Genomic DNA, 25,162 nt, shown 5'->3' with positions numbered 1-25,162 from the left:
CATTGCTTGCCCACATATCACAAACATAGTAGAGGCTTTGCTCGAATTTTTTAACGTGATTTGGGAAACAGTAGTAATGCCCAAAGCATGGAAAAACACAGTAATAGTACCATTCCTGAAAGCCAGAAAACTCCCAACATCCCCCAGCAGCTACCGTCCTATCGCTCTCACTAGCTGTTCGACAAAATCCTATGAAAGTATTCTGAATACCATGCCAACATTTATCCTTGATACACAAAACCTGTTAGACAATCATCAATGCGGGTATAAAAAGGGATCAACAACTGATCACCTTGTTCGATTAGAACATAAAATATGCAATATCTTTCTGCACAAACAACACTGTCTTACAATTTTTTGGCATGGTCAAAGCCTAAGATACTATATGAATACAGTTAAACCTGGTTATAACGAAGTTTTTCGATTCCCCGCCGTTACTCCATAGAAGCACATGTATTTGAGACCTCTACGTAACGAAGTGGCAGCGGGAGACCCACTCGATATAACGAATTTCCCCCTCCGACCACCTAGAGATTTCGTCCAAAATTTTGTCATTTTTGCGCGAGCAGCAACCGGAAGCACCTTCTCCGCCGCGATGGAATGCGAAGCGAGCGCACGTGTGCATGCGTGCGTGTGCGAGGCGGCCCTGCATCCCTCGACCCGGCGATCTTGCCGCCGCGGGCGTGACCTTTCCCCCTCCCTTCATTCAAATCTGATCCTGCCGCTTGCTGCAGCCGGCCTAGCCCGCCAAGCCGGCACTCTCTCCTTTTCCAGCTGATGTTGCCGACGCGCTGGTACACGCTGTGGCACATCAGACTCGATGAGCGCGGACACGCGCTGTCAAACGCTGGCGGCGTGTGGAAGTGCTGCTGGAGAAGCGAGCGAAGTGACCTTCGTGCTGTTTGTTGTCTATCGCTTCAACGCAAACTGAGCGCCGAGAACACACAGCACGCAGAAAGCTACGAGCCGCCGACGCACCCTAGACTCTGCCCCAACGCAGATCGCTTTCAAGATACGGCCTGCGCGACCGCGCGCCGCCCCGCTATCCCTCCCCCCTCGCTTCCTCGCCGGTGCCTCGAGCGCTACGGAAGAAGGCGCGCTTCCTCCCTGCTTTTCTTGCGCGCGCGAGATTTAGACGCGGTCGTCGGCTCCCCTCGCACGTTTTCACTCGCACATACAGCATACAGCGCGCGGCGACTGCGTTATCGCCCTTGGGCTTTAGGGTACGGCCACGCTAGCGGCAAAAACACGCGGCAAAAACGCGCGTCAGAAACGCGCGGCAAAAGCGGCAGGAATCGGGGTCTTGCGGCGTGCCGCGCGAAATTGGTTCTGCGGCAAATGCCGCGTGCCGCGAGATGAAGAACCAATCAAGAGCGACGAGGGTGACGTCACGGAGCCATCACAACCGGAACGCCGCCGGTCCGCGCCGGGTTTTCAATCGACGATCGTCGTCTCTCGCATGAAACAACGAGCGCTCGCGGTGTTAGTCGCCCGTTCGGAAAGCGCGGGAGATCTTATCGCGCTGCCGCGCGGCGAGACGCGCGTGCCACGGTGGCCTCGCGGCAAGGCGCTGACGCGCGGCAACTTGCCGCTCGCTGCATGACGCGGGCGTTTTTTGCCGCTAGCGTGGCCGTACCCTTATATACGGAATATCTATGAGCCAAAACCAATTTTAGGGCCACAACGCGTCATGGACTCCATCTTTATATAGCAAATACGGATCTCAAGGGCCATACTTTTGCTGGCGGAAACCGAAAATACGTCATAGTTGTCGCCCCCGGCACTTTGGGCGGCCAATGCCATCGTCAAGCCACCAAGCCAAGCGACATGAAAAGTCAAAATGGCCGCTCGGGCCGGCGCGGGGTGGCAGTTCGCAACGTATGATGCGGGAACGGTCCCACAGTTGCGACGCAACAGCGGGGTTACCAATGCATTGAGTTCTATGGGAGCTGTGCCGGGACCGGTCGAAAACGACGTAACAGCCGGGAAAACGCAGCCCCCGGGAACGTAACAGCGAGGTTCTACTGTAACGCTATACGACGCCATCGTGACGCTCGCTCTTCGTTTCCGATTCCTCGCGCTTGTGCGAAACGACACGCGTCCACACATCCGGTACCTGGTGTGATATTCCGAGGATGAGTGCTTCGACGAAAACGGAAAACGGGCGCGCGTTACAATTGAGGGCGCGTTAGAATCGAGTAAATTCGGTAAACGTTTACTTTTCGAATTTTCGTGCCGAACCTGCATACAGCGAAATCCTCTTTATAACGAAGTTTTTCGGGAATTTGTCAATTTCGTTATATCCAGGTTTAACTGTATCTGGTATATTGAAGGATGTGGCATACCTAGGGATTTGTGGCCAGAAGCTGAGGTGACCAGCAGACTTTATGTCCAATTGAACATTTCAGATGCGTCTGGGCACAGTGCTTTCACACTCATTCGTCCAGGAAAACGCCGTGCCGCAGGATTGTATTCTATGTACAACACCGTCCATGGTGAAAATGAACTCCAGAAACAGAGTTCTGCCATCTTCCGTAATGCATTCTTTATACGTTGATGATCTCCAAGTTGCGTGCTGTGCATTGCACATGCTAACTTGCGAACAATTCAAATCACTTTAAATCAATTGACACAATGGGCAAATAAAAATGTCTTTCAATTCTCCTGAAAAAGCTGCTGCTGTGGTTCTTTTGCCAAAAAGGGGATTACAACCGGACCCTATCTTGAAACTACATGAAGCCATACTGCCATTCAAAGAAGCTTTTAGGGGTTTTATTCGATAAGAAGCTGAACTTCCTAGTGCGCATAAATAGTCTGAAGGGTAATGCAAGCAAGGCACTTAACGTTTTCAAAGTCCTGTCTCAGAAGCATTGGGGCACTTACCGCAAATGGCTTCTATGTATCTGTCATTGCTTAGTACAGAGTAACATAGACTCTGGTTGCATAACTTAAGGCTCAGCCAGACAGTCGTAACTCCGGCGATTAGATCCAGTTCATAATTAAGGGCTATACTTAGCAACCGGTGCCTACAGGACATCGCAGCCTATTCGCAGCTTGTACTCTGAGAGTAATGAGCCGACCTTGGACTGTAACACATGCTTGCCTACGTTCTCAAAGTTTGATCATCGCTGGAGCACATTTGCAATAACTTTATCACCTGCTGCCGTACACGGCTACACTACGCCAACAAACCATATGCAATTAGACGCCATACTTCGGTGTGAGGAAAAATGTCCCGAATGTTATGTCCCTAATAAAGCACTTTCTGTTGCTAACAGGCCAACCAGATTACGACAATGGAGCGACTTTAAACAGTACCTTGATTTTTCGTTCACACACTTATCCCGTTAAGGCCCAAGTAAGCTCTACCAGTTGCATTTTGGTGATTTTATTGTGTGGGATGATATTTTCACACTAAATACAGTGAAAGTTTCATGAGTGGCGCTTTATTCTTAGAAACGCTACGATAGGGCACTTTATAAAGTACGCTGGGCCATTGTGGGAGCATAACCTGATGTAGGTCACCAAATGTCCGTGCTACATTTTATAGCTTCCAAAAACAAATGCTTGCAGCGAAGAGTCGAACGAAACTTTGCGCAAGTCCGCATAACCTTTTGGTATGCAAAATGAGCACTTTAGTTGTAAATATTTTTTGCTGGGACGTGTTTTTACCATTCAAGTGTGTAGCATGGCTTGATCAAGTAACGGGGAAGGAGTTTGGTGTTGCTTCCAGAGGCACGCGCGTAATGAAAATATATTATCTACACCAAGACGTGATATTTTACGATGAATGCAGGCATTCAAGACTAAAGCATTCCGTATTTGGTTCAGTCGTAGTTGAAACATTCAGCAGAATGGCGGTATCTCCTCCATTAACATGCTGTTAAGTGTTTCTCACTGTATTTATCATAATAATCGCCCAGCACCTGGACTACACTCTAAAAACAGTTGCACCCTTTGGGGCGTATTTTTGCCACAGAACAATAATTTTCATCTGACTTGCGTGGCTTTCCTTTCTTTAACGCTGTGCGCCCGGCACTTCTCGGTCACGAACGACAAGAGCGTTATCAGCGTGACACAGCGTTCTCGGCAGGAAAGTAGCAAGTGCAGAGTTTTCAAGATAGGAAACGCAAGCAAGACAGATGACGATTATTGTTGTGTGGCAAAAATGCACCCCAAAGGGTGCAACTGTTTTTAGAGTGTAGCATGTCAGGCGAACAGCCTGGCTAACATCTCCAGCATATTAAAGCATGTTTCTCTCTCTCCTCCAATAACAGTCGGTTCTTGCATTACAGTCGTGTTGTATGATTTGCTCAGCAACATTTTCGTTAGAATTTCCTGACCTGTCAACAGATCAGGTCTACGTCTGGTTCCTCAATGTGGGTTGCCCTACTTTCATTGCATGACTCATCTCAATTGGCAGAGGAATGTAGATTTTCTTATTTGTTTTCTGTTTCCTCCCACCTATTTTTCAATTTGTAAGAAAATGCTGCATAAATTGTCTTTTTAAACAATGCTCACATGATATCAAAATTGATTCTTATTTATCTAAATTTACTGTAACACTGCTCGCTACTTTATTGACTGAGAAGGTAAGAGTATTATCATCTTTCTCGGCAGCAAGAAAAGAACCGGGAGGTATAATAGCAGTGTTGATGTAATCAATGTATTTTTACCTTCAACGGTCTCTGAAGTTTTTGTGGTCAGCAAAAAATATTTCGTCGTAATGCATGTACAAGAAACCATCATGTGTGCTTCAAAAACAAGCACACACCCCTCTAGCATACACATAGGCCCAGTGTACATAATGTACACCTACATTAATTTTCTTGCGACGCTATAGATATGCATTCTATATGAAATCTTATGCATTCATCATATATGCCATTCTTTTCTAAAACTTCCATGTAAACCTCAGCTTCGAGAAGCATATGCTATGCTTGACAAAAAATAAGGAAGGCGCATGTACCTGTAATGTGAACCCCACGTGAACACATAATACACGAGTTTAGCGCAGTACAGTCGCCGACCGATTTTTCGGACTTCGCGGGGACCGAAAGATAGTCCGAAAAATTGAACAGTCCGAAAACCTCGTTCACCAAAAAAAAAAAAATATTAGGCTTAGAGGGGCATAAAAAATCATTAATAATGCCCTGCCTTATACTTCGCTTGGAGCATATTTGCTTGGATTTGCGCAAGATTGACGTCCTCTCGTCGGCGATCTCCGTTGGCGGAGATCGCCATGGAGATAAAAAAAAACAAGCCCCGTTACTTCGCACTTGGCCTCCGCGATCAGCTCCGGCAGCGCTCCGTTCACTCCGGCCGTCCCATTCGGCGCGTAGCCCAGCTGCAGTGTACACTTATCTAGTTCACTATAGTACACTGTAGCCCAGCGGATAAGTGTAATCTTGCTAACACCGTAACGGCTCAGCGACGGTGCGCTGCCGGAGGCGATCGCAGAGGCCACGCTTCGCACGACTTAGCTCTCGCGAAGGAACAGGAGGTGGCGCCGACTGCACAAATGCGAAGCCGCACTAAAGTGTTCTAAAAAACCCTTTCTAGAACACTTTAGCTGCACACGTCTCCCACCGAAGCGTGCACACCGCGTGCAAAATAGCAACTAGACAGGTGGGCCGAACGGCGCTCTCCCGCTCAGGCGCCGCGTGTGGAAAAATTGTGCGAGGGCGCTGCGAGCGAACTAGATTGGGGCGGAGACGCGCTCCGCGGCATTTTCAACGCACTTTCGCTGCAAGCGCTGAGGCCGATTGCGCATAGTACGCTCTTAAAATAGTGCTAAATTATTTCAAATGCAAATGTATGTTTACACCATTTTGCCGAACATATATATTTGAGGCATGGATTATACAACGCGACGTCTTAAATGTTACTGTCGTTGTCAAGCGCGTCGTCTGCTAACGAGCGCGCGTCCGGTACGCGGACGCTGGCGGACGCCCAGTTTTTCTCGCAGAACGTCTGTGCAGTACATTTTTTAAATGTTTTAGTTGCTTTGGTGCGCCCATGACTCTTGAAGGCCGGTACCAAATGTAGTTTTAGCCAGGTGAACTGCTGTTTTTACCACTGCTGTCTTCTAAAAGTAACTGGTATCTCTACAACATGAAGGCTACGTAAGAAAATTTTATTATTGATATCGTGTCATTTTACGCGCGCTTCTTGTTGGTGGTATTGATCAGGGACAATGATCGAAGAAAACAATATTAGAGTGAAATAAACCAGGTTTATTAAGTGCGTGGCGCGAAAAATAATCAATGCATTTCTAGGTAATTAAATCAAATGGTTCATAGACATATATATTCACGACATATATGTAAGGAAAAAATAAATATTCTAAATGCACTAATTGAAAAAGTGAGAACTCCCGACCGGAAGAATAAGCGCACGTGTTTGCAGTAACAAACACACTTATTAGTGAATACGTACTGCACATAAAACTCTCATTCGCAGAAATAATATTCATAACTAAATAAACCACAAGCTAGCACGCTCAGAATGTTACAAACCCGCACGTACCCCACTCCGCGGTCCCTTAGCAGGATAGACCCGCACTTCCCGCAGTCATGCCCCAAATGCGGAGCCGACTCATGCTCTTTCGATCACATGCTCTGGCTGTGCCCAGCCATAGAAAACTCTATGCTTGCCACAAAGGAACAGTGGGAGGAGTTCCTAAGAAGCGACCACCACCACATCCAACTCCAGGCAGTCCAGAGGGCCCACGACATCGCAACGGGATTTCGCCTCCCGGTGCCATCGTGGGCGGAGCCACCGACTTGACCTGAGGGAGCCTTCGGCTCCCCCTGGCCAGTTTCTCAGGACCAATAAATGTTCTTGTCACTGTCACTGTCAGCACGCAAAAGCATATATATGTATGCAAGTGTTATTGATATACTGTACGACGCCGAATAGTCGTTTCCGTTCGAATATAACGCATAACAGCAATATTGAAGTCGCAAAGGTGAGTGACCGATGCATGCGAGGACTGTTATTCCGAATGATTGTGCTGCTGGAGAGTCGTGGCTGTTGCGCAGAGGTGCAGTTCCTGAGAGAATTAATGCACGGGTGTTAATAAGTCCTGCTTAACAAGTTCCTAGCTGTCATTCAATATAAACGCCCCGTTTTGGGGCAGCCTGTAAATCTGCTAACTTGATTCAGGCAAGGAAAACTTTTTTGACAGTCTCACCATGTTTGCAACCCATTAAAACTGGGTGCCCCATGTGGTACGTACCACACTTATCATCTTCAACCAAAGAACACATCTGCACACATCTCTACGTGTATGTGAGACATGCCGTTCCTTTGTTTCATTATGGTCGTTATGATAGTGCACCGGATAATTGAAAGCAACCATTTATATTATTGTTACGCCCGCGAAAGGCGTTTATTGAACAGCCAGCCAGGCAGAGTTAGTCGCGACGGCCTTGATCAGTTGAGCGCCTGTCGAGATTCAGCTAGCCAGCCGCACGTCGTCTTTCTCTTCACCTGTCTTGGATGCTCCACATTCTGTTAAGGCGTAAACCTCGAAAGCACGTAAAAGTGTCACATTTCCCTCCACGCAGACGAAGCCCACCGGGTAAGTCAAACAGGCTGTCGAGAGACGAAAGGCTTTAAACGGGCGACATGCGTAATTTCAGTCTTTGCTGACCGTCGGCCATTTGATTTGAGGCGTGCTATACGGTAAGTCAATTCGCTTATACGATCCGTGATAACATATGGCCCCACATAGTGGGCCAGTAGCTTTTCACATAACCCACGTTTTCTTGCTGGTTTCCACAGCCACACGAAGTCACCAGGGTCATATATCACGTGTCGGCGTCGGTGGTCGTAGCGTGCCTTCGAGCGGTCTTGTGAAACTAGCGTGCGCAAAGAAGCAAGTCGTCGGGCCTCTTCAGCAAGAGAGATGGTCTCGGATAGACAAAGATTATCGTGGCTTGAAAACGGGAAGATAGTGTCCAATGTATAACGCGGCGGACGAGCATAAAGAAGAAAGAAGGGGCTGTAGCCCGTAGTTTCGTGCTGTGAGGTATTGAATGCGTACGTAATGAAAGGTAGCACGCTGTCCCAGTTCTTATGATCGGACGCGACATACATGGACAGCATGTTAGTGAGGGTTCTGTTGGTGCGTTCCGTAAGGCCGTTTGTTTGTGGATGATACGGGGTGGAATGTCGAAAACTTGAAGCACATAGACGGAGCATCTCTTCGACCACGTCTGCAGTGAACTGGCGCCCACGATCGCTGATGATGACTCTGGGAGGTCCATGTCGCAGAATGACGAAACGCAGCAGAAAAATACACACTTCGGTGGCAGTAGCCGATGGTATAGCAGCTGTCTCACAGTAGCGTGTCAAGTGATCGGCACACACGACAATCCAGCGATTCCCATCAGATGACCGCGGGAATGGACCGAGAAGGTCGATGCCGAATTGCTCGAAAGGAGTGCTTGGGGGTGGCACTGGATGTATAGTCGACCAGGCGGAACGCTCGTCGGACGCTTGTGACGTTGGCACTCGTTGCAGCTGGACACGTACTGGTCGATAGTCTGGCGCATTTTAGGCCAGTAGAACCTTTCTTGCGCGCGGTAGAGCGTTCGCGCCGATCCCAAATGACCAGAAGTTGGATCGTCATGCATAGCGCGCAAGATGGAAACACGGAGACTCTCCGGGACCACCAGGAGATATCGTGGGCCTGTAGAAGAATAGTTCTTTTTGTACACTACTCCGTCACGAACGCAGAAACGAGTGGATGGTGCTGATTTCCTGGCAGTAGTGAGCAGTGGCCCTAAAGTTCTGTCCTTTTGCTGCTTTCACTTTCACTTTATTTCCTTAAAGACCCCTGTTCGGGGTATTACATAAGGGGTGGGTTACAAAATATGAGATACAAAGAATTAAAAAAAAATGTTACAAGGCATAATGCGAGGCAATTTCTTCTATGAAGGCAGATGAGCAGGGTATAGAAACTATGTTGTGCGCAAGGCCGTTCCAGTCTTTGGCTGTTCGAGGAAAAAAAAGAAGATGCAAAAGTGATAGTACGCGCACGTGGACGAGCTACGTTTAAGGAATGTCCTATGCGATGGGATATGCGTGACGGTGGCAAGATATATGGTGCACGATTGAGTACGCTGTGGTAGAATTTGTGAAATAATGATAAGCTAGCAATTAGACGGCGGTGGGAAAGGGTTTGTATGCCCGATTCCGCTTTTAACGAAGTTACACTGACATCGTATGAAAAGGCGGAGTGAATGAACCGGATGGCCCGATTCTGAAGTGCCTCAAGAGCGGTAATGAGGAAAGTCTGGCGAGGGCTCCAAATGGCTGGAGTGGCGAATATTCTGCTGCTCGATCTTGAAGGTATTAATATCAGGAAATCCAGGCTCCAATGATGCGATATAGCGATCGAAGTTGTCCGCGTCACAGTCCGTCGTCGGAAGCGGAAGGCGCGAGAGGCAGTCAGCGTCGGCGATGCCGTCGGCCGCTTTTATAAGAAACGGTAAAATCATACTCTTGTAAACGAAGTGTCCAACGCGCAAGCCGACCTGACGGATCACGGAGATTAACCAGCCAGCAAAGAGAATGATGGTCTGTCACCACAGTGAAGGGGCGTCCGTACAAGTATGACCGGAAGCGCTGTACTGCGAAAATCACTGCGAGACATTCTTGCTCTGTGACTGTGTAGTTGCGCTCGGACTTGCTTAAGGAGCGACTCGCATAGGCAACGACGTGTTCTTTGGCGTCGACGCGTTGAATAAGGACTGCGCCGTCTCCAATACCGCTAGCGTCCGTATGAACTTCTGTGGGAACAGCCGGGTCGAAGTGTCGGAGAATGGGATGGGACGTCAGAAGCAACTTCAGCTCCCGAAAACTGGCCTGGCATTCAGGGGACCATTCAAAAGGAACGCCCTTCTGAAGGAGGCATGTCAGCGGATACGCGATGTTGGCAAATCCACGAATAAACCGGCGGCAATATACGAGCGAAGGCCCAGGAAACTGCGTAGCTCTTTTACTGAGCGAGGTTGTTTGAAGGCTTCGACAGCAGCAGTCTTCGCTGGATCGGGTCGTATGCCGTCCTTGTCCACTAGATGGCCCAAAACCAGTGTTTGGCGCTCTCCAAAATGGCATTTCTTCGAGTTTAGCACCAAACCTGCTTTTCGATCCCAAGCACTCTAGCACAAGATCGAGGCGTGTGTTGTGCTCACTGAACGTGCGCCCGAAAATCACTACATCGTCTAGGTAGCACATGCACACTTCCCACTTCAAACCACGCAGGATGTTGTCCATGAAGCGCTCGAAAGTTGCAGGTGCATTACACAGCCCCCGAACGGCATCACATTAAATTCAAAAAGTCCATCTGGTGTTACAAATGCCGTTTTCTCCTTGTCTGTCTTGTGCATTGGAATCTGCCAGTACCCCGACCTCAAGTCGACAGAGGAAAAGTAAGATGCTGATGAAAGGCAGTCGATAGCATCATCGATACGTGGAATAGGATACACGTCCTTTTAGTGATGGTGTTGAGACGCCGGTAGTCTACACAAAATCGCCATGTCCCATCTTTCTTTTTAACCAGAATCACTGGCGCTGCCCACGGACTGCATGATTCTTGGATTACATTCTTGCTTAGCATGTCGCGGACTTGGTCGTTGATCACCTTGCGTTCCGATGGTGAAACTCTATACGGCTTCTGTCGCAAAGGCTGGGCAGATCCCGTATCTATGCGATGGTGTATACGAGAAGGAGGAAACGATGGTGGCCCCGCTTGCTGCGAAAAGTCAAACAGTGCGGCATGTTTTAGCAGAATATTCGCCACTTATTTCATGACGCTGTTTAGTGCTGAGCGACTTGTTCACCATAGCTAGAATGGAGGAGTCCACAGCAGGGCATGCATTAACGAAAAGGTGTTCATCCGCAGAATCAGGGGCCTCTGCAAGAATGGCGAGTGACAGCACTTGATCTTCATGATAGGCAGCAAGTTTCAGGCCCTGTGGTAGTATTGCAGGTTCACTGGAACAGTTTATAGTCCATAAGCTAGCGCATCCGTGAACAACTGACAGCGTGCAATGCGGTATCAGCACATTCCTCTTGATGCAGCTCAGCCGAACGGGTTCGACGCAAGCGTCAAACGTTCTGTCGGTGGTAGGGAAACAGGAGACTGAAACACAGCTTGCAGATAACGGAGGCACAACTGTATCCCTGGATACACAAAGCACACTTTCGTGATACGGCGGGCTCTCCATAAACGCAGCTGAAAAGCTCGTACCTACACTAATTTCTCCCGTCCCACAGTCGACAGTGGCACCACACAGTTTCAAAAAATCAAGGCCCAGGATTACGTCATGCGTAGAATGAGGTAGAACAGCGAGCTCTGCGTTAAATATCTGATCACCCAAAATAACGACCACATTGCACACCCCGACGGGATGCTATAAGTCCACACTCACTCCGCGGCACGGTCCCAGCGAAACATCACTTTTCGTCCTAGGAGGCTTTTAAACGCAAGACTCATCACTGAAACGGTTGCTCCCGTGTCCACTAAGGCCATTGTCGGAACTCCGTCAATCAGTACAGACACCTTATTTTTAAACATACAAATGGGTGGAGGTATCTCAGGCGACATCGAAGATTGTCCAGCGACCTCACCTCCAACGGCCGCGCTGACTAGTTTTCCGGAGGTGGCGACGGGTAGCGACGCCGCGGAGACGGCGACGCGAGGAACGGGTGGTGGTGTCAAGCTGCGGTCAGATGCTGGAGAACGGTTCCGCAGCACCTCCGGGCGCTGGTGAGGGATGCGTCCTGGATATGTGTGCGAGGGTGAGTACGTTTCATGTGGAGTGCGGTACCGCCTAGGCATCGTCGATCGCTCGAACCTCGGTGGTTGGCGGCGATTGCAGTACCTGGCAATGTGACCTAAGTCGCCGCAGCTATAGCACACAGGTAAACGACGATCGATGAACTGCGCCTCGACGCGCTCAGCCGTGGGGGGTCGTGTAGCAGAGTGAAGTGGCTGTGCCTGCTGCACAGGAGGGGCGGTCGGCCAGTGTGCAAATCTGCCGGGGCGAGGGTGTTCTTCATGTCGTTGATCGGGGGTAAATGCGCCCTGACGTGGCCCTGGAGCTCCTCTGTGGTGGATGTCCGTGACACAGACCGACGGCTGCCACGAAGTGCACGGTGCTGCAGGCGACATGGGTTGCGGGGAGTAGGCAACAGGTGGTTGCATGACGTTGCACGCAAGCACCTCGTGTCGCAGCAGTTCTTCACGCACAATCTGCCGTATAGTAGAGGAAAGATCGGCGGATGGGCTCTCATCGACGCTGGCAACGGTTGTCACATTTGCCAGTCGTCCAAATTTTGGCGCAATGCGACGTGTCTTCAACGTCTCAAATGTACGACAGTGACGTACGACATCTGAGACGGAATTAACGTGTTCCCTGCCTATCAGGAAATTATAGACATCTTCTGCAATTCCTTTGAGGAGATGTCCAACTCGGTCTTCCTCAGACATCTGGGAATTCACTATTTTGCACAGCTTGAGGATCTCTTCTATGTATGTCGTGCAAGTTTCTCCGGGAGCTCTTTGAGCTAGTGTTCGCTCCGCGCGCTTCTGTTTGGCGTAGGAGTCGCCAAAACACTTCTTAATTTCTTCAACGAAACGCTCCCACGTTGTTAGCGAGTCTTCGTGGTTTTCGTACCACATCAGCGCTGTCTCACTCAGAAACAGTACGACGTATTCAAGCTGAGTGACAGAGTCCCAACGGTTGCATCGGCTCACCCTTGCGTAGTGCGTCAGCCACTCGTCGACATCTTCGCCCGCTTTTCCCGCGAACGAGCGTGGTTCCATGTAGTGCTGCAAAGGTCCAACCGGCGTCGACCTTGGAGCAGGGACAACTAGAGCTGGCGTTTGTCCACTTCCGTCCTGAGCCACGGGGACAGTCGCTGGCAAGAGACCGGCAAGACGGCGGCTCCGGCGAAGTTCTAGGTGTTGCGACTCCGTGGTACGATGTGTCGTACCCAGCACCTCCACCACTTTGTACGCCCGCGAAAGGCGTTCATTGAACAGCCAGCCAGGCAGAGTTAGTCGCGACGGCCTTGATCAGCTGAGCGCCTGTCGATGTAGATGTAGATGTAGAGCCTTGGAGTTACTGGCACATACCCACTCTGGGGGATTGGCCAAGAACCGGGTAGTTTGAAATAACAATCAGAAGGGAGATGTATAAAACAATACAAACATAAATGATAGCCAGCCGCACGTCGTCTTTCTCTTCACCCGTCTTGGATGCCCCACATTCTGTTAAGGCGTAAACCTCGAAAGCACGTAAAAGTGTCTCAATATACAAGCTGCTCAGTTGAGCGGACATACATTTGGGAACGGCATTACTTTATGTATGAAATATACTATTATAAGCGTGACGTTTTTTCTCGGAAATCGGACTCGAGAATAATTTATTTTGTTTACACCCCTAGAAAAAAGCCGAAGAACGCAGCCACCTGTTTTTTTTTTTGTTTTTTTTTAATTTTAAACAAATACTTCGGTTTTACGTGGAAGAACCAGGATATGATTATGAGGCACCCGGTTTAGTTATCACCACCTGGGGTTCTTTAACGTGCACCTAAATAGAAGTACACGAGCCTTTTTCCATTTGGTTCCCATGGAATTCCGCCACCTGGATTGAACCCGCGAGCTCCATGGAGTTTAGCAGCCCAACGCCGTATCCACTATATAGCCACTAATTAGGCTACCGCGCAGGCTTTCTTTCTTTTCTTTTTTGAAGTATCGACTGGAAAAAAATTCCACGTACGGCTTACGGCCAAAGATTAGCATATATAATGACTAACTAAAACAGTTTTCGGCGCGCTCGAGGTCCGACAGCAATAAATGACCCCGTACTAATTACCCCGCGTTCTGTTACGCGAGGAAGGCAGAAACATGAATGTTGCGCCGCAGTTTTCTTTTTTTTATCTATACCAATACTTCCCGTAAATCCGAGTACAAGGCGGCGGTTGGGACAGATATGTTTTATTTGTTTGAAGCGCGGCAAGCAGCAAGGTTACATAGGTTTCTCCGCCTGCGCTTCGCAAGACCTACTGATGGAAAACGATATGCGAAACAATACACACGAAAGATACACGCAGCTTGAAGAACGAGAAAAATATTTGTTCTCTAAAGGGAACCGTACGATAACATCGTAGAATGAAAGCCGACACTGCGGCCGCAATGCACGCGCAATCACCGAGCGGCATTAAAAAATAAAATAAAGAAGAGAAAGCAAGGAATTTATTCTTAAGGCATAAATACATGTCATGCAATCATGAACACCATTTGAGCGGTCTGAACGCAAATACCAGCGCGCGAAGTAGTACGAATGACCCTGCCGAGCAGCATCGACAGCAGTTTCCAACGGAGCGACCTTGATGAGGCCATAGCCTCCTATATACATTAGACTCCTATATACTATAAGTATATAGGAGGCTATGATGAGGCCCAATCCAATTCGATCGCAGCGCCGCCACAGTATTTTTCCACGCCGGGCGCCTCACTGCAAAGCATGCGCCGCCCCAGCCGCTCGTCCCACTCTGCCGTATTCTAGTACACTCTATTAGTAACCGAAACTTAAAGAAATAGTAATAATAAAAAAAAACAGATTTTGCAAACTGATTACGACGATAGTGCTCACCAAAAAAGAAAGAAAAAAGAAAACTTGTCGCCCCCTAGAGCGTTTTGTCAGCTAATGAAGAGCGAGCATAGCCTCCGAGACTTGAGGATGAAGCGAGCAGTGTTTCGGAGTTACCACTCCGGAATTGGAATGACTCCGGAATCATTCTACATTTTCGCGACCCGGGAATGGCGACAACGCTTGGAGGAATGGAATGGGAATGGAATTAAGCGCCTTTTCCCCGTAATGGAATGGGAATGGAATTACGTTCTTTTTTTTCGAAAATAGAGCGCTTTTTCGTCTACGCGCTGTTTTTTGTCAAAATATGCCGAAGAACCAACCAGCCCACGTTCAAACATTCGTAAGTCAGAGCCTCGAATTTAACAATAAAACGGTATTTTTAGAATGGCTTGGCGGATTACAAGTACGGTACATTTAGAAGCAACGCGCCTACCACAATTCAGTCCTTATAGACTGAGTTGCTCCGACTAATTTCGTCTCGATTCTACCAGTAACTGCGGCTCTATGCCGTTGGTATTCGCCGTGCGGCACTGCGGCGGCATCCCCCCTTACGCTTTTTGATTTATCACCACGGTGCCGCCCTCGCCTTTGTTTTGCTTCTTTGTTTTGTGCTTCTGTCGTCGTTGGCGACTCGGACGCATATTCGAACAAGCGATTCTTCAAGTTGTGATGCGTATTGACGCTGGCGCGATGCTTGTGTTCACTGCAAACTTTCGCATATACCAGCTTGCGCGCCGTCTCCCCTCGTACCCTCCCGCTCACCCACCCAACCCTTTTGCAATACTGTACCCCCTGTTTAGACAACAGACACCTCTGCTCGAAACTCTATCGACAAATGTCTGCAGATCAGCGCCGCACACAGTCGTACAACTGTATGCCCTCTAATTCCATACACACAGAGAGAGAGAGAGAGAATAAACTTTTGAAAGCATTGGTTCGGCAAGCCTGCCGAAGTAGGAGAGCCCACGTAGCTGCGGCCACGGTGGCGCCTCTCCGAGCCCCCACGCGACGATTCGCGCTGAACAAAACCCACGTTCGCTCTGTTCTAGGGAGCTCTGTCATAGGGTGGGGGGAAGGAGGCAGGGGAGGCCCGGGTGGCGCCGCCGCCGCCGCGCTGGCGCCCGTTCGCGGCTAGAGAAGCCCTAACGGTTCATTTAGTAGTTCGCTCATACTGTGAATGCTAGCCAATGCTTCGAAGCATCCCCCTGGGCTTTCTGTGCTACCACCCCACCCTCCTTTCCAGCCTTCTATTGCAAATAAAAAACGCTTCCGTAACGCACTGCCACACTGGCTCCTGCGCCCAGCGGCTCACGCACACATCAAGTCCGCCGACATGGCACATTGGAAACAATCTTTTAAAATTATCCGTGAAGAAAACAAACAAGCTGCACGCTGCAAGCTTTGCTCCGAAACTATACATGCTGTAGTCGAAGTTTCATCTAATTTGATTCGGCACCTAAAAAGAAAGCACGAACGTGTGAGTACACGCAACAAGAGAAAGGGCTGGGAAGCCAGCCGAAGATAACGTCGGCCTTCATCGCTGGGTGCAGATCTGTGCCTATTCATCGAAAGGCTGCTCTTGACGACGCCATGATATAAGGTCTCCATGAACACTACTTTTCTCAGCATAAAAATAATCTATGTCGTCATTTTAGCATTAACACATTTAAGCTTAAACAATATTAAAACATCACAAGCCGTTAAAACATGCTGATCATGCAAATACTATAGGTAGCGGGAGAACTGCCCCTATGGGAATTAGTAGCGTGGTTGTACTGTACCAGGTAGGTCACCCAGCTACTTTCCCTCGACCTTGTTAACATGTTTTTCGTATTTTTGCAGTTCTTAACGCGTCTGATGACATCGGCTTTACGGTACGTGCGTTCATCGATAACTCGATAAAACTATTAAGATGTCTTTCCTACGTTGAGGAATTACAGGAATGGAATTAAACTGCCTCGCCATTCCCGGAGTGGGAAAATGGGCTAAGTGTTTCATTCCGAGGAATTGAAAGGAATGGAATTGCTTCAAGTTCTAATTTCCCTGAATGGAATGGGGGCGCCCATTCCGCAACACTGGTGGCCAGTCCAGGTAGTACAAAAAAAAAAAAAAAAAAAAGCCCTGTTTGTAGAGTGACCTAGTGGCACAGGGGAGTGTCCAAAGCGCCGGCTCCGGTCTTTTTCTGAGAACTGCCGCGCCGCGCTCTTTCAAATGCTTTTTCAAAGCATTTTTCAAAGCATTGGGGATTAGGGACAGTGGAGGCAAAATAGACGTTCGGGAACGGTAATGCGGTAACTGTACTTGCGTAGGAACGCGCTAAATGAGCCCGCGCAAGGAGAGAGAGAGAGAGAGAATAAACATCTTTAATGTCTAAATGCAGCTTTGGAGAGGCGTCCTCATTCCAGAATGCCTTGAGCTCGGGCCGCGTCCTGGGCCCTCGCAATCAGCCGTTGCTGATCTTCGAGGTCGGAGCTGGCCAAGGCTCTCTCCCAAAGCTCGTTGGTGTGGTAAGGGTTCGGAGGATTGAGTGGTGCCTCTCTGCAGCCCCCTACTATGTGCCTGAGGGGCCCAGGCTCTGCGCAGAAGCGGCATTGCGGAGAGAATTGTGTAGGGGCTATGAGGTGGTTTCTGGTTGGGTGGGGGAATGTGTTAACCTGTAGAGCTCGGAGGAATCGCTCCTGCTCTCTAGGTAGTGACTTGTGTGGGGGTGCATATGTTCTGCGGGTTAGCTTGTAGTGTTGTGTGATGTCTTGGTATGAGACTAGAGGGTGCATACGCTCCGGTTCAGATTCCTCGGCGTCGGCTCGGTGGGTCAAATCTCGAGCCACGTGGTTGGCGACCTCGTTGCCAGGAATGCCGTGATGAGCTGGCGCCCAGATGATTATGACTGATCTGGTTGGCGGCTTTTGATTTATTATCTTGAGCGTAGTGGCATGAATTCTGCCGCTAGGAATAAACGTTAAAAAAAAAAAACGGTATTCGCATGGGTACGCGGGCAATAGCACCATGCTTGCAGAAATAAGAGTAACGAAAAATGTAAATTACTCGTGCGGTCAAGTGAAATACTTACGCGCGTGCAGTGACCGCGCTTCGCTCACCACTATATACGCGCTTTTCACTTAAGCAGCCAAATACAGAGCTAATAGTGCTGTAACCAAGTATAAAACATTTTAAACATATAAAATGACAATGTGTTCAAGCTAACGCTCCCGCCGAAAATTTGAGCCAACAGCAAAGTAGAAAAAACTTGGTTACTGCTATGTTAGCTGTGTGTTTGGTTGAGCTTTGTGCCGCCAGGTGGCTGCACCGTGCAAGCAGTTCACATTCGTGTCCCCGTTCATCACGTAAAACGGCCAGTGCACTTGCTTGCGTTTACCCGAATACCGGACACACCTAAACTCTATTGTGGCAATCCTTCGGCATGAAGTGAAAGCCTCAAACGCGCAGATGCTGGTGCCGTTTGGATACCGAAAGTCCGATGCGCTGCAGCCACCTCGCTCGTCTGCTGCCTTGCAGCGGAGCACGATGTCGGAGCTTGACATGTCGCCGATCGCTACGTTTGCAGCCCACAACGCAACAAGGGCGAATCTTGACGCTCGCAAAAAAGAAAGAACAAGACCAACACTGACCGCGCAGCTCTCGTTAACACGGAGCACGTTTTAACACAAGCAGACGACACTTGCGGTGGGCCGGAAGTGCTTTTAGTGCAGTGATACATATGTCCTTGTGCATTCTTTCTACTACTTTCTTTGATAGAAACAAATTAACTAATATCAAAACTATTGCGAACATTTGTTCACCATAATGTTGGAAAAATTATCGATGACGCGCCCTGGGCAGCCAATTGTCATAGCTCGCCCTTCTGACGTGATATGGTCAAATCGCGTCACTTGGTCAGGGCGGCTGAAATCTCAGCCGATTGGCGGGCTGCGATCGGTAGCGATGAACCTTTTTAAAACCTTATAATAAATTACATGCTTTACGTGGAGCGCTTAGATGCGCTAATGATCAGAAGGACCTACTCTAACGACTCTGTACGTTTGTACAAAATCATTTCAGTGTCCCTTTAAGGGGTTGAGACATCAAATTTGTTGCTTTCGCGTTCTTCATTTCAAACGTTTCTTACTGCTCCAGGAAACATGATACAGACTCGAAGATTCACATATACTCGGTAAATAATTAATATCGCATTATTTATGTGAACGATTTTCAGTTTCTATGCGTCGAGTTGGACAGTGACGTCACTGTCTACGAAGCTTGGTCACGTGGGCCCACAAGGCTGCGATGCACGCACTGCTGCATCGGCTGCTCTCGCACACATTCTATACCACCGCAGGCAAACAAAACCAAGCCGACAGTTGTCATGGCTTGCAGTAGTTCGCGATTCCGACTCTTCGTCTGCGTTCGATGCGACTCACTGCACTCTAGACTTGAGGTCCTCTAGGCTTGTGCGGTGTTGTGGGTCAGCGCTTATTGTACGTCACTCTAATGTGGTATGACGTCACTAAAACTTTTTGTTATGCTTGCAACACACAGTGACGTCGGTGCCAATCACGCTATAGCGATGAGTCTCGATTGCGAGAACGAGCATCTAGGCACTCTTTGGAAGCGAGCTAGTTCATATATTTTAAACGTTTGCTGTGTCCAACAGTTCGTGATGAGTGCCCTTGCATACAGAGGAAGCCTACAGCAGCCTTTTTATAGCATCAAAATTTGATGTCTCAACCCCTTAAAGGTATTGGTAGTTGGTAATTTGTTTTTCAGCAATGTTTGTGTACGATATGAACATACAGTGCAGTCCACTCATAACGATATCAAGAATAACGAAAAATCCAATTGTTATAACTGATCATAAATCTGGACTGGCTTCCCAGCAGATTCCCAGCAAGCATGTCGAAACTACGCACAAGGACGGATTTCACCAATCGCTCATAAAATTCTACACAAGAAGCAAAACATTCCACTACTTCACCTAGTCTGTACACCTGGGCATGCGTCTCTCCCTGGCAATGAGCACAGCACGTTCACGCGGCAGCCCAAGGCCTAACCCTCCAGGCACCGGTGGAAGACCAGTCCAACCCAGACAAGGTGGAAACGATACCGCTTACATACACGCATATACTACAACACCACAGACTATCCCGTAGAACATTCCCTCCACCACACGTGAAGCTAAACTGTGCAGATGCAGCCACTTGGCGCCAGCTCCAAACTAAGACGTTCCCCAGCCTTGCTCTCCGCCACACTTTTTACCCTAGCCAGTACCCCGACAAATGTCCTTTCTGTGGTGGTCACCCAAACCTCTACCATTCTACGTGGGAATGCTCCAAACCACCCGGCTTACCTAGAATACCCAACCACTTCCCATCCCAGTGGGAAGCCGCTCTTTCCAGCACAGCCTTCGACGACCAGCGATGCCTGATCGACCGGGCCAGCCAGATAGCAGCAGCAAATGGGGCCCTGGACTGAGGGCTCCACCCTCTGGGACTTCGTTTTAAAACATCAAATGAAGTTTTCTACTACTACTACTACTGGACTGCCTTAAAAAAAGCTGCCAAACATACCTTTGTAGCTCTGAAATGAAATTTGCCACTTGCAATAAAAAATGAACGTTGTAGAAAGTGAGCTGTCAAAAAAAAAAAAAACAGATGTTTATTTACACCTCTAAACAGCGTGTCAAGCATTAGGTGCTCTGAAATAGTCCAAAATCTTCACTTGCTTTTGAAGAAGTTTCAGGTTTACAACTGCATTGTGCATGGCGCCTAGCTGCTGCACGAACTCCGGTGGCTACAATTTAGTGTGCATGAAATCAATGAGCGACTCAATCGACGATAGTGTACGTTGGGTGAACATTGGCAGTCAGTGTCAAAGACGGGCCTTTGTCAATGAGCGACTCAATCAACGACAGTGTACGTTGGGTGAACATTGGGGTCAGGTGTCAAAGACGGGCCTTTGTCGATCTCGTCACTGCCACTGCCGTCGTCGCCTTTGTCGCACAACGGCGCTGTCTGCTGCGCCAACAATCGTCCCGTCGGAGATCACTTCGCAGAACAAGGTAACACTATCTGCACTCGAGAAACTCCTCCATCGAAGCACCACTTATTTCATAGTCAGTAGCGACGTGCTACCTAAGGTTGGTAATGTCAGCGGCTTCCATCATGTTGGTTTCACCCATGATGGGTTCGGTCCTGATACAATAAGCCTGTCCTTTTCTGTTGATCGGCATGGTCACTGGTTGTTGTCGCGTGTCACCGAACTCGGGGGGCGTGCGGGTGTTATGAGAGATAGGGATGCAAGACGCATGGCAACATAGCAAACAGATTTTAATTACACTCAAACCCAAAAACTCACAATAATACTCACACTAATGCACAATGCAGCAACCCTAACACTGATACAACCTACTTAATCACTAAACTTGTGCTTATTCTCGCCAACATTAGTCCATGGCGTTTGCTCCACAAAAGTCAGGCAACCCTAGCCTACGGCTGCGACACTACGAGAGAGGATCGTTCTTACCGAGTTCATCGTCACATGTATATTCCCGGTCTGAAGCTTGTCGGATCTTCCTCAAAGTCGGTGCTCTTGCCGACTCCGTAACCATTGCTGCCTTGATGTCGGCCAGTCAACTTGTTCGTCGTAGATGCTGCTGTCCCGAACTCCGTGGGTGGCGTGGCACCTAGGCCAACTGGTTAGGCCTGCTTGGCCTGGTTAGGCTAATTGGTTAGAAGTTGCACCGTGATAAGCTGCAACTTCTTCTGCTGAGTGCCAACGAGACGCCCCAAGGACCATCGAACGCGCTCGTCTGCCGATGAAGGGGATCCTTTCTGAGGTGCTCGGCCCTGCCGTGGAAGGCTGCAGCCAGTTCAAGGAGCCTCACTAGAACTTTGCCGAGGTCGACGGCCACACCCTGGACTGCCAGCGTCACGGACTCAACCGAACCTCCAAGGCTCCCGTCGCCAGTGCGGTGCTGACGATGCGACCTTCCTGTCCCAGAACCACGTCGACAATCACAGCTCAGCGTCTCTTCAACCTCAATTACAGCTCAGGGTCACGCGCCTCGAGGGCTCATGCCGTTCGGACTACTACGTGCTTCTCGTTCTCTTTTTTTTTCACGCCGCGTGCCTCTTACATCTGACAGTTGTAGACTTCATGATTGTGCCGCTCCCAGTTTTCAGAATCATAGATATCATCAACTGCGCGACCTCGTACTTCTTTGAGTTTTGCAAAATTCACAACTTCCTGTCAAGCGACACAGTATTGTGCTTTGTCGGCGCAGCTGCAGCCGCTTGCGTGGATCATTTCCGCACTTTGAGAGAAAGAGGGAAGGCTGCCGTTCCCTTTTGTCTTTTTTTCGTTTTCTCTTCTATTGACGCTTGCACGATCGCCGGCAACGCGGACTGCGAAGCAGCTGGCGCCATCTTGTAGAACACTGCGCCAACTTGCGATTCTCCCAGTGGCTTTCGCAATTGGCAAGCAATCAATATTTAATTTTGATTCTCATACCAGTCTATCTGTATTTGATTCAGTCTCAGTCTCAAAAATTGCTATTTGCGCACCCCTACTTATAATAAGTTACACGCAATACTCAAAGCGCTTAAATGTATCACTTAATGATCTGAAGCACCTACCGTAACGACTCAGGGTGTTTGTACAATATTGTCAAAATCGTTCCAGGGACCCTTCCATACATTCCTGGAAGTTAAGATCTTTCACCACAAGCGTTCAGTAAATCTCTAAACTGCACATGTGTTGCGGCCGCTATATCTTATGCGAACGAGAAAAGGTGTGAGGCACACACGATTGATAGCAGTAGGCGCTCGCCACAGCAGCTTCCTCCGCAGTACGTACCCTCCCGTGCCAAATGAAAATGATGGCACGCACTTAGTTTCCAATTCTGATATCAGCAAATCTCTTCGGCCATCGCACGTTGCATTCACAGCCATCGCAGCCTACGCTATTGCGATAAGCATTCTCCCCTATACGTTTCATAGCACCTGTGGCATAGTGTCTTTGGAAGCGTAATGCACGCATTTAATAGGCGATAATTCAAACACACCGCTGTTCCCTGCTGCAGGCGGCGTGAAATGAGCGTAATGTTACGCTGTGGCGACATCGTATTCCGGAATCATCCACCAGCTCGATCTCATCTCAGTTTTCCATCACCACTTTTAAACACTGTGCAGTCGGAAAACCACATAACGTATCTAGGTCTGCTCGAGCAAGCCCAGCTCGTCGCACGTGCACCCTTACACTGCAACGATTCTCGCCGAGTGAGCCTGTCAAATCTTCCCACCAAAAGCTGCTGACCCAGGTCCAATTCAAGAGTGCAAACGAGAGCTTGCGAAGCAGCGGAGAAAACAACACAAGTATCAAGCTGCTCGCGCCCCACCAGTTCAGTGTGTGTCAGTGCCTCATGCTGCAACAATTTGTGCAGTACGTAGATATCAACTACAGTTGAGCCTGCCACAAGTGTTTCAGTGACTTCAGACGGTATGTTTGCCAAGGTAAAATGTTTTTTTTCTAGCATTTTTTTTCCAAAAAGTTATAGCATACTACGAAAAAAGTGAGAGAAAGCATTTATTGTTAATGAGGTGGGGCGACTTCCTTGTAGCGTGCCGGCTGAATCAGCCGTCGCTGCTTTTGCGGGTCTAAGCTGGTCAGCGTAGTCTCCTAGGAGGAAGGTGAAGGAATAGGGGAGTGGCCCGGAGGGTGTGAGCACTCCCAGGTGCAATGGCGTTACATTTTAGAACCATTTAAGGTAATGCACATCCATGGGCAAGGTGTTGCAATCATGAGAATTATGCACCCCTTGCCGAGCACTTTGGTGCCGAGGCCATGACGTCACTATAAATGTGAAGCCATGGCCTACCAGATTAGACCGCGAACCGCCAGATTGTAGAGGCCATGGGTACGCCATGAACAGGCTGAGCAGGCTTGCTGCCATAGATGTCGCCGCATGAAGTCATGGCAAAGTGAAATGTTCAATGGAAGGGTAACTCTCCCTTCACTTGTATTTAGAATTTTTTATGAGCAATAAGAAGGTTTGTGTGGGTCGATTTTCATCATTTATTTTGCTCCGTTTTATGGCACGCTGAGAATAGATTTAGCGTAAACATGGCGACCCAGAAAAAGCGTACCAGGGCCCCTTTAAAAGCACATTAAGACCACCTGTGCTGCCTGATGCAGCAGAACACCCTGCAGCACGCTCCATGTCTATAGATTTTTATTTGAAAATTGACGTAGTTCAACGTGGCTGCTGACCTTCTCTACAGTACCATGGTGCAGTGTTCTCTTATGCCTACTCAAGTAATCAGCCCGCGCAAACGACTTGGAGCAGACAGTGCAACGGTATGGTTGGTCACCTGCATGAATGCTCATGTGTTGCTTCATGGCACTCTTCAGCGAGAAGCTCCGAAGGCACGAAGGGCATTGAAATGGCTGCTCGCCTGTATGAGTATGCATGTGTTTCTTCACGTAGGACTTGCGCGAAAAGACACGAGGGCAAGAAGGGCACTGAAATGGCTTCTCGCCTGTGTGGGTGCGCAGGTGGTCTTCCATGCCGGACTTATGCGAGAAGCTTTGAGGGCATAAAGGGCACTGTAACGGCTTCTCGCCTGTGTGCGTTCCCAGGTGGATTTTCATGGTGGACTTATACAAGAAGCGTCGAGGGCATGAAGGGCACTGCCACGGCTTCTCACCTGTGTGGTTGCGCAGGTGGGTGTTCAGTTGGGACTTTTGTGAGAAGCTCTGAAGGCATGAACGGCACTGATATGGCTTCTCACCTGTGTGGATGCGTATGTGTTTCCTCATATTGGACTTGCACGAAAAGACACGAGGGCAAGAAGGGCACTGAAATGGCTTCTCGCCTGTGTGGGTGCGCAGGTGGTCTTCCATGCCGGAATTATGCGAGAAGCTTTGAGGGCATAAAGGGCACTGTAACGGCTTCTCGCCTGTGTGCGTTCCCAGGTGGATTTTCATGGTGGACTTATACAAGAAGCGTCGAGGGCATGAAGGGCACTGCCATGGCTTTTCACCGGTGTGGGTGCGCAGGTGGATTTTCAGATGGGCATTTCGTGAGAACCTCTGAAGGCATGAAGGGCACTGAAATGGCTTCTCACCTGTGTGGATGAGAAGGTGGTCTTTCAGGTTGGTTTTTTGTGAGAAGCTCTGAAGGCATGAAGGGCATTGAAATGGCTGCTTACCCGTGTGGACGCACAAGTGCCTCTTCAGGGTACCTTTTCTTGAGAAGCTCTGAGGGCACAAATGGCATTTAAACAGACACTCGCCAGCATGGACCCTGGCATGTGCTTCCGGAGGAAACAGTTTATCAGCCTCATAGTCACAGAGATGATCTTGGTGGAGGCATCCCTTCTGTGAACTGTCACCGTTGGCTGTTGATGGAGAAATAGAAGGCCTCGATGCTGCACAAATGAAACAAAAGTAGTACAGTTGAACCCACTTATAACAATATGCAAGTGCCACGA

General features: G+C 49.0%; 1 protein-coding gene across 17 annotated transcripts in view; it reads right to left on the bottom strand.

Annotated features, from left to right (window-relative positions):
- LOC125939709 (zinc finger protein 84-like) overlaps positions 1–25,162 on the bottom strand; it is a 111,520-nt gene that overhangs the window by 54,561 nt on the left and 31,797 nt on the right. Inside the window, exons 5-6 of one of the 17 annotated variants that reach the window (XM_049667578.1) lie at positions 24,881–25,099; positions 20,290–24,796 (exon numbers count right to left, since the gene is read on the bottom strand). The exons of 13 other annotated variants lie outside the window; for them this stretch is intronic. In XM_049667578.1, coding sequence (XP_049523535.1) covers positions 23,892–24,796; positions 24,881–25,099 — 1,124 coding nt within the window. In that variant the 3' untranslated portion in view covers positions 20,290–23,891. Of the gene's footprint in view, positions 1–20,285; positions 25,100–25,162 lie in introns of those variants that run through there. 3 more of the 17 variants (XR_007467005.1, XM_049667575.1, XM_049667577.1) reach the window with 3 other exon arrangements.

The sequence above is a fragment of the Dermacentor silvarum genome, chromosome 5 (genome assembly GCF_013339745.2).
Source record: "Dermacentor silvarum isolate Dsil-2018 chromosome 5, BIME_Dsil_1.4, whole genome shotgun sequence".
In the NCBI taxonomy this organism is placed as follows: domain Eukaryota; kingdom Metazoa; phylum Arthropoda; class Arachnida; order Ixodida; family Ixodidae; genus Dermacentor; species Dermacentor silvarum.
This window is presented reverse-complemented; position numbering and strand designations above follow the sequence as displayed.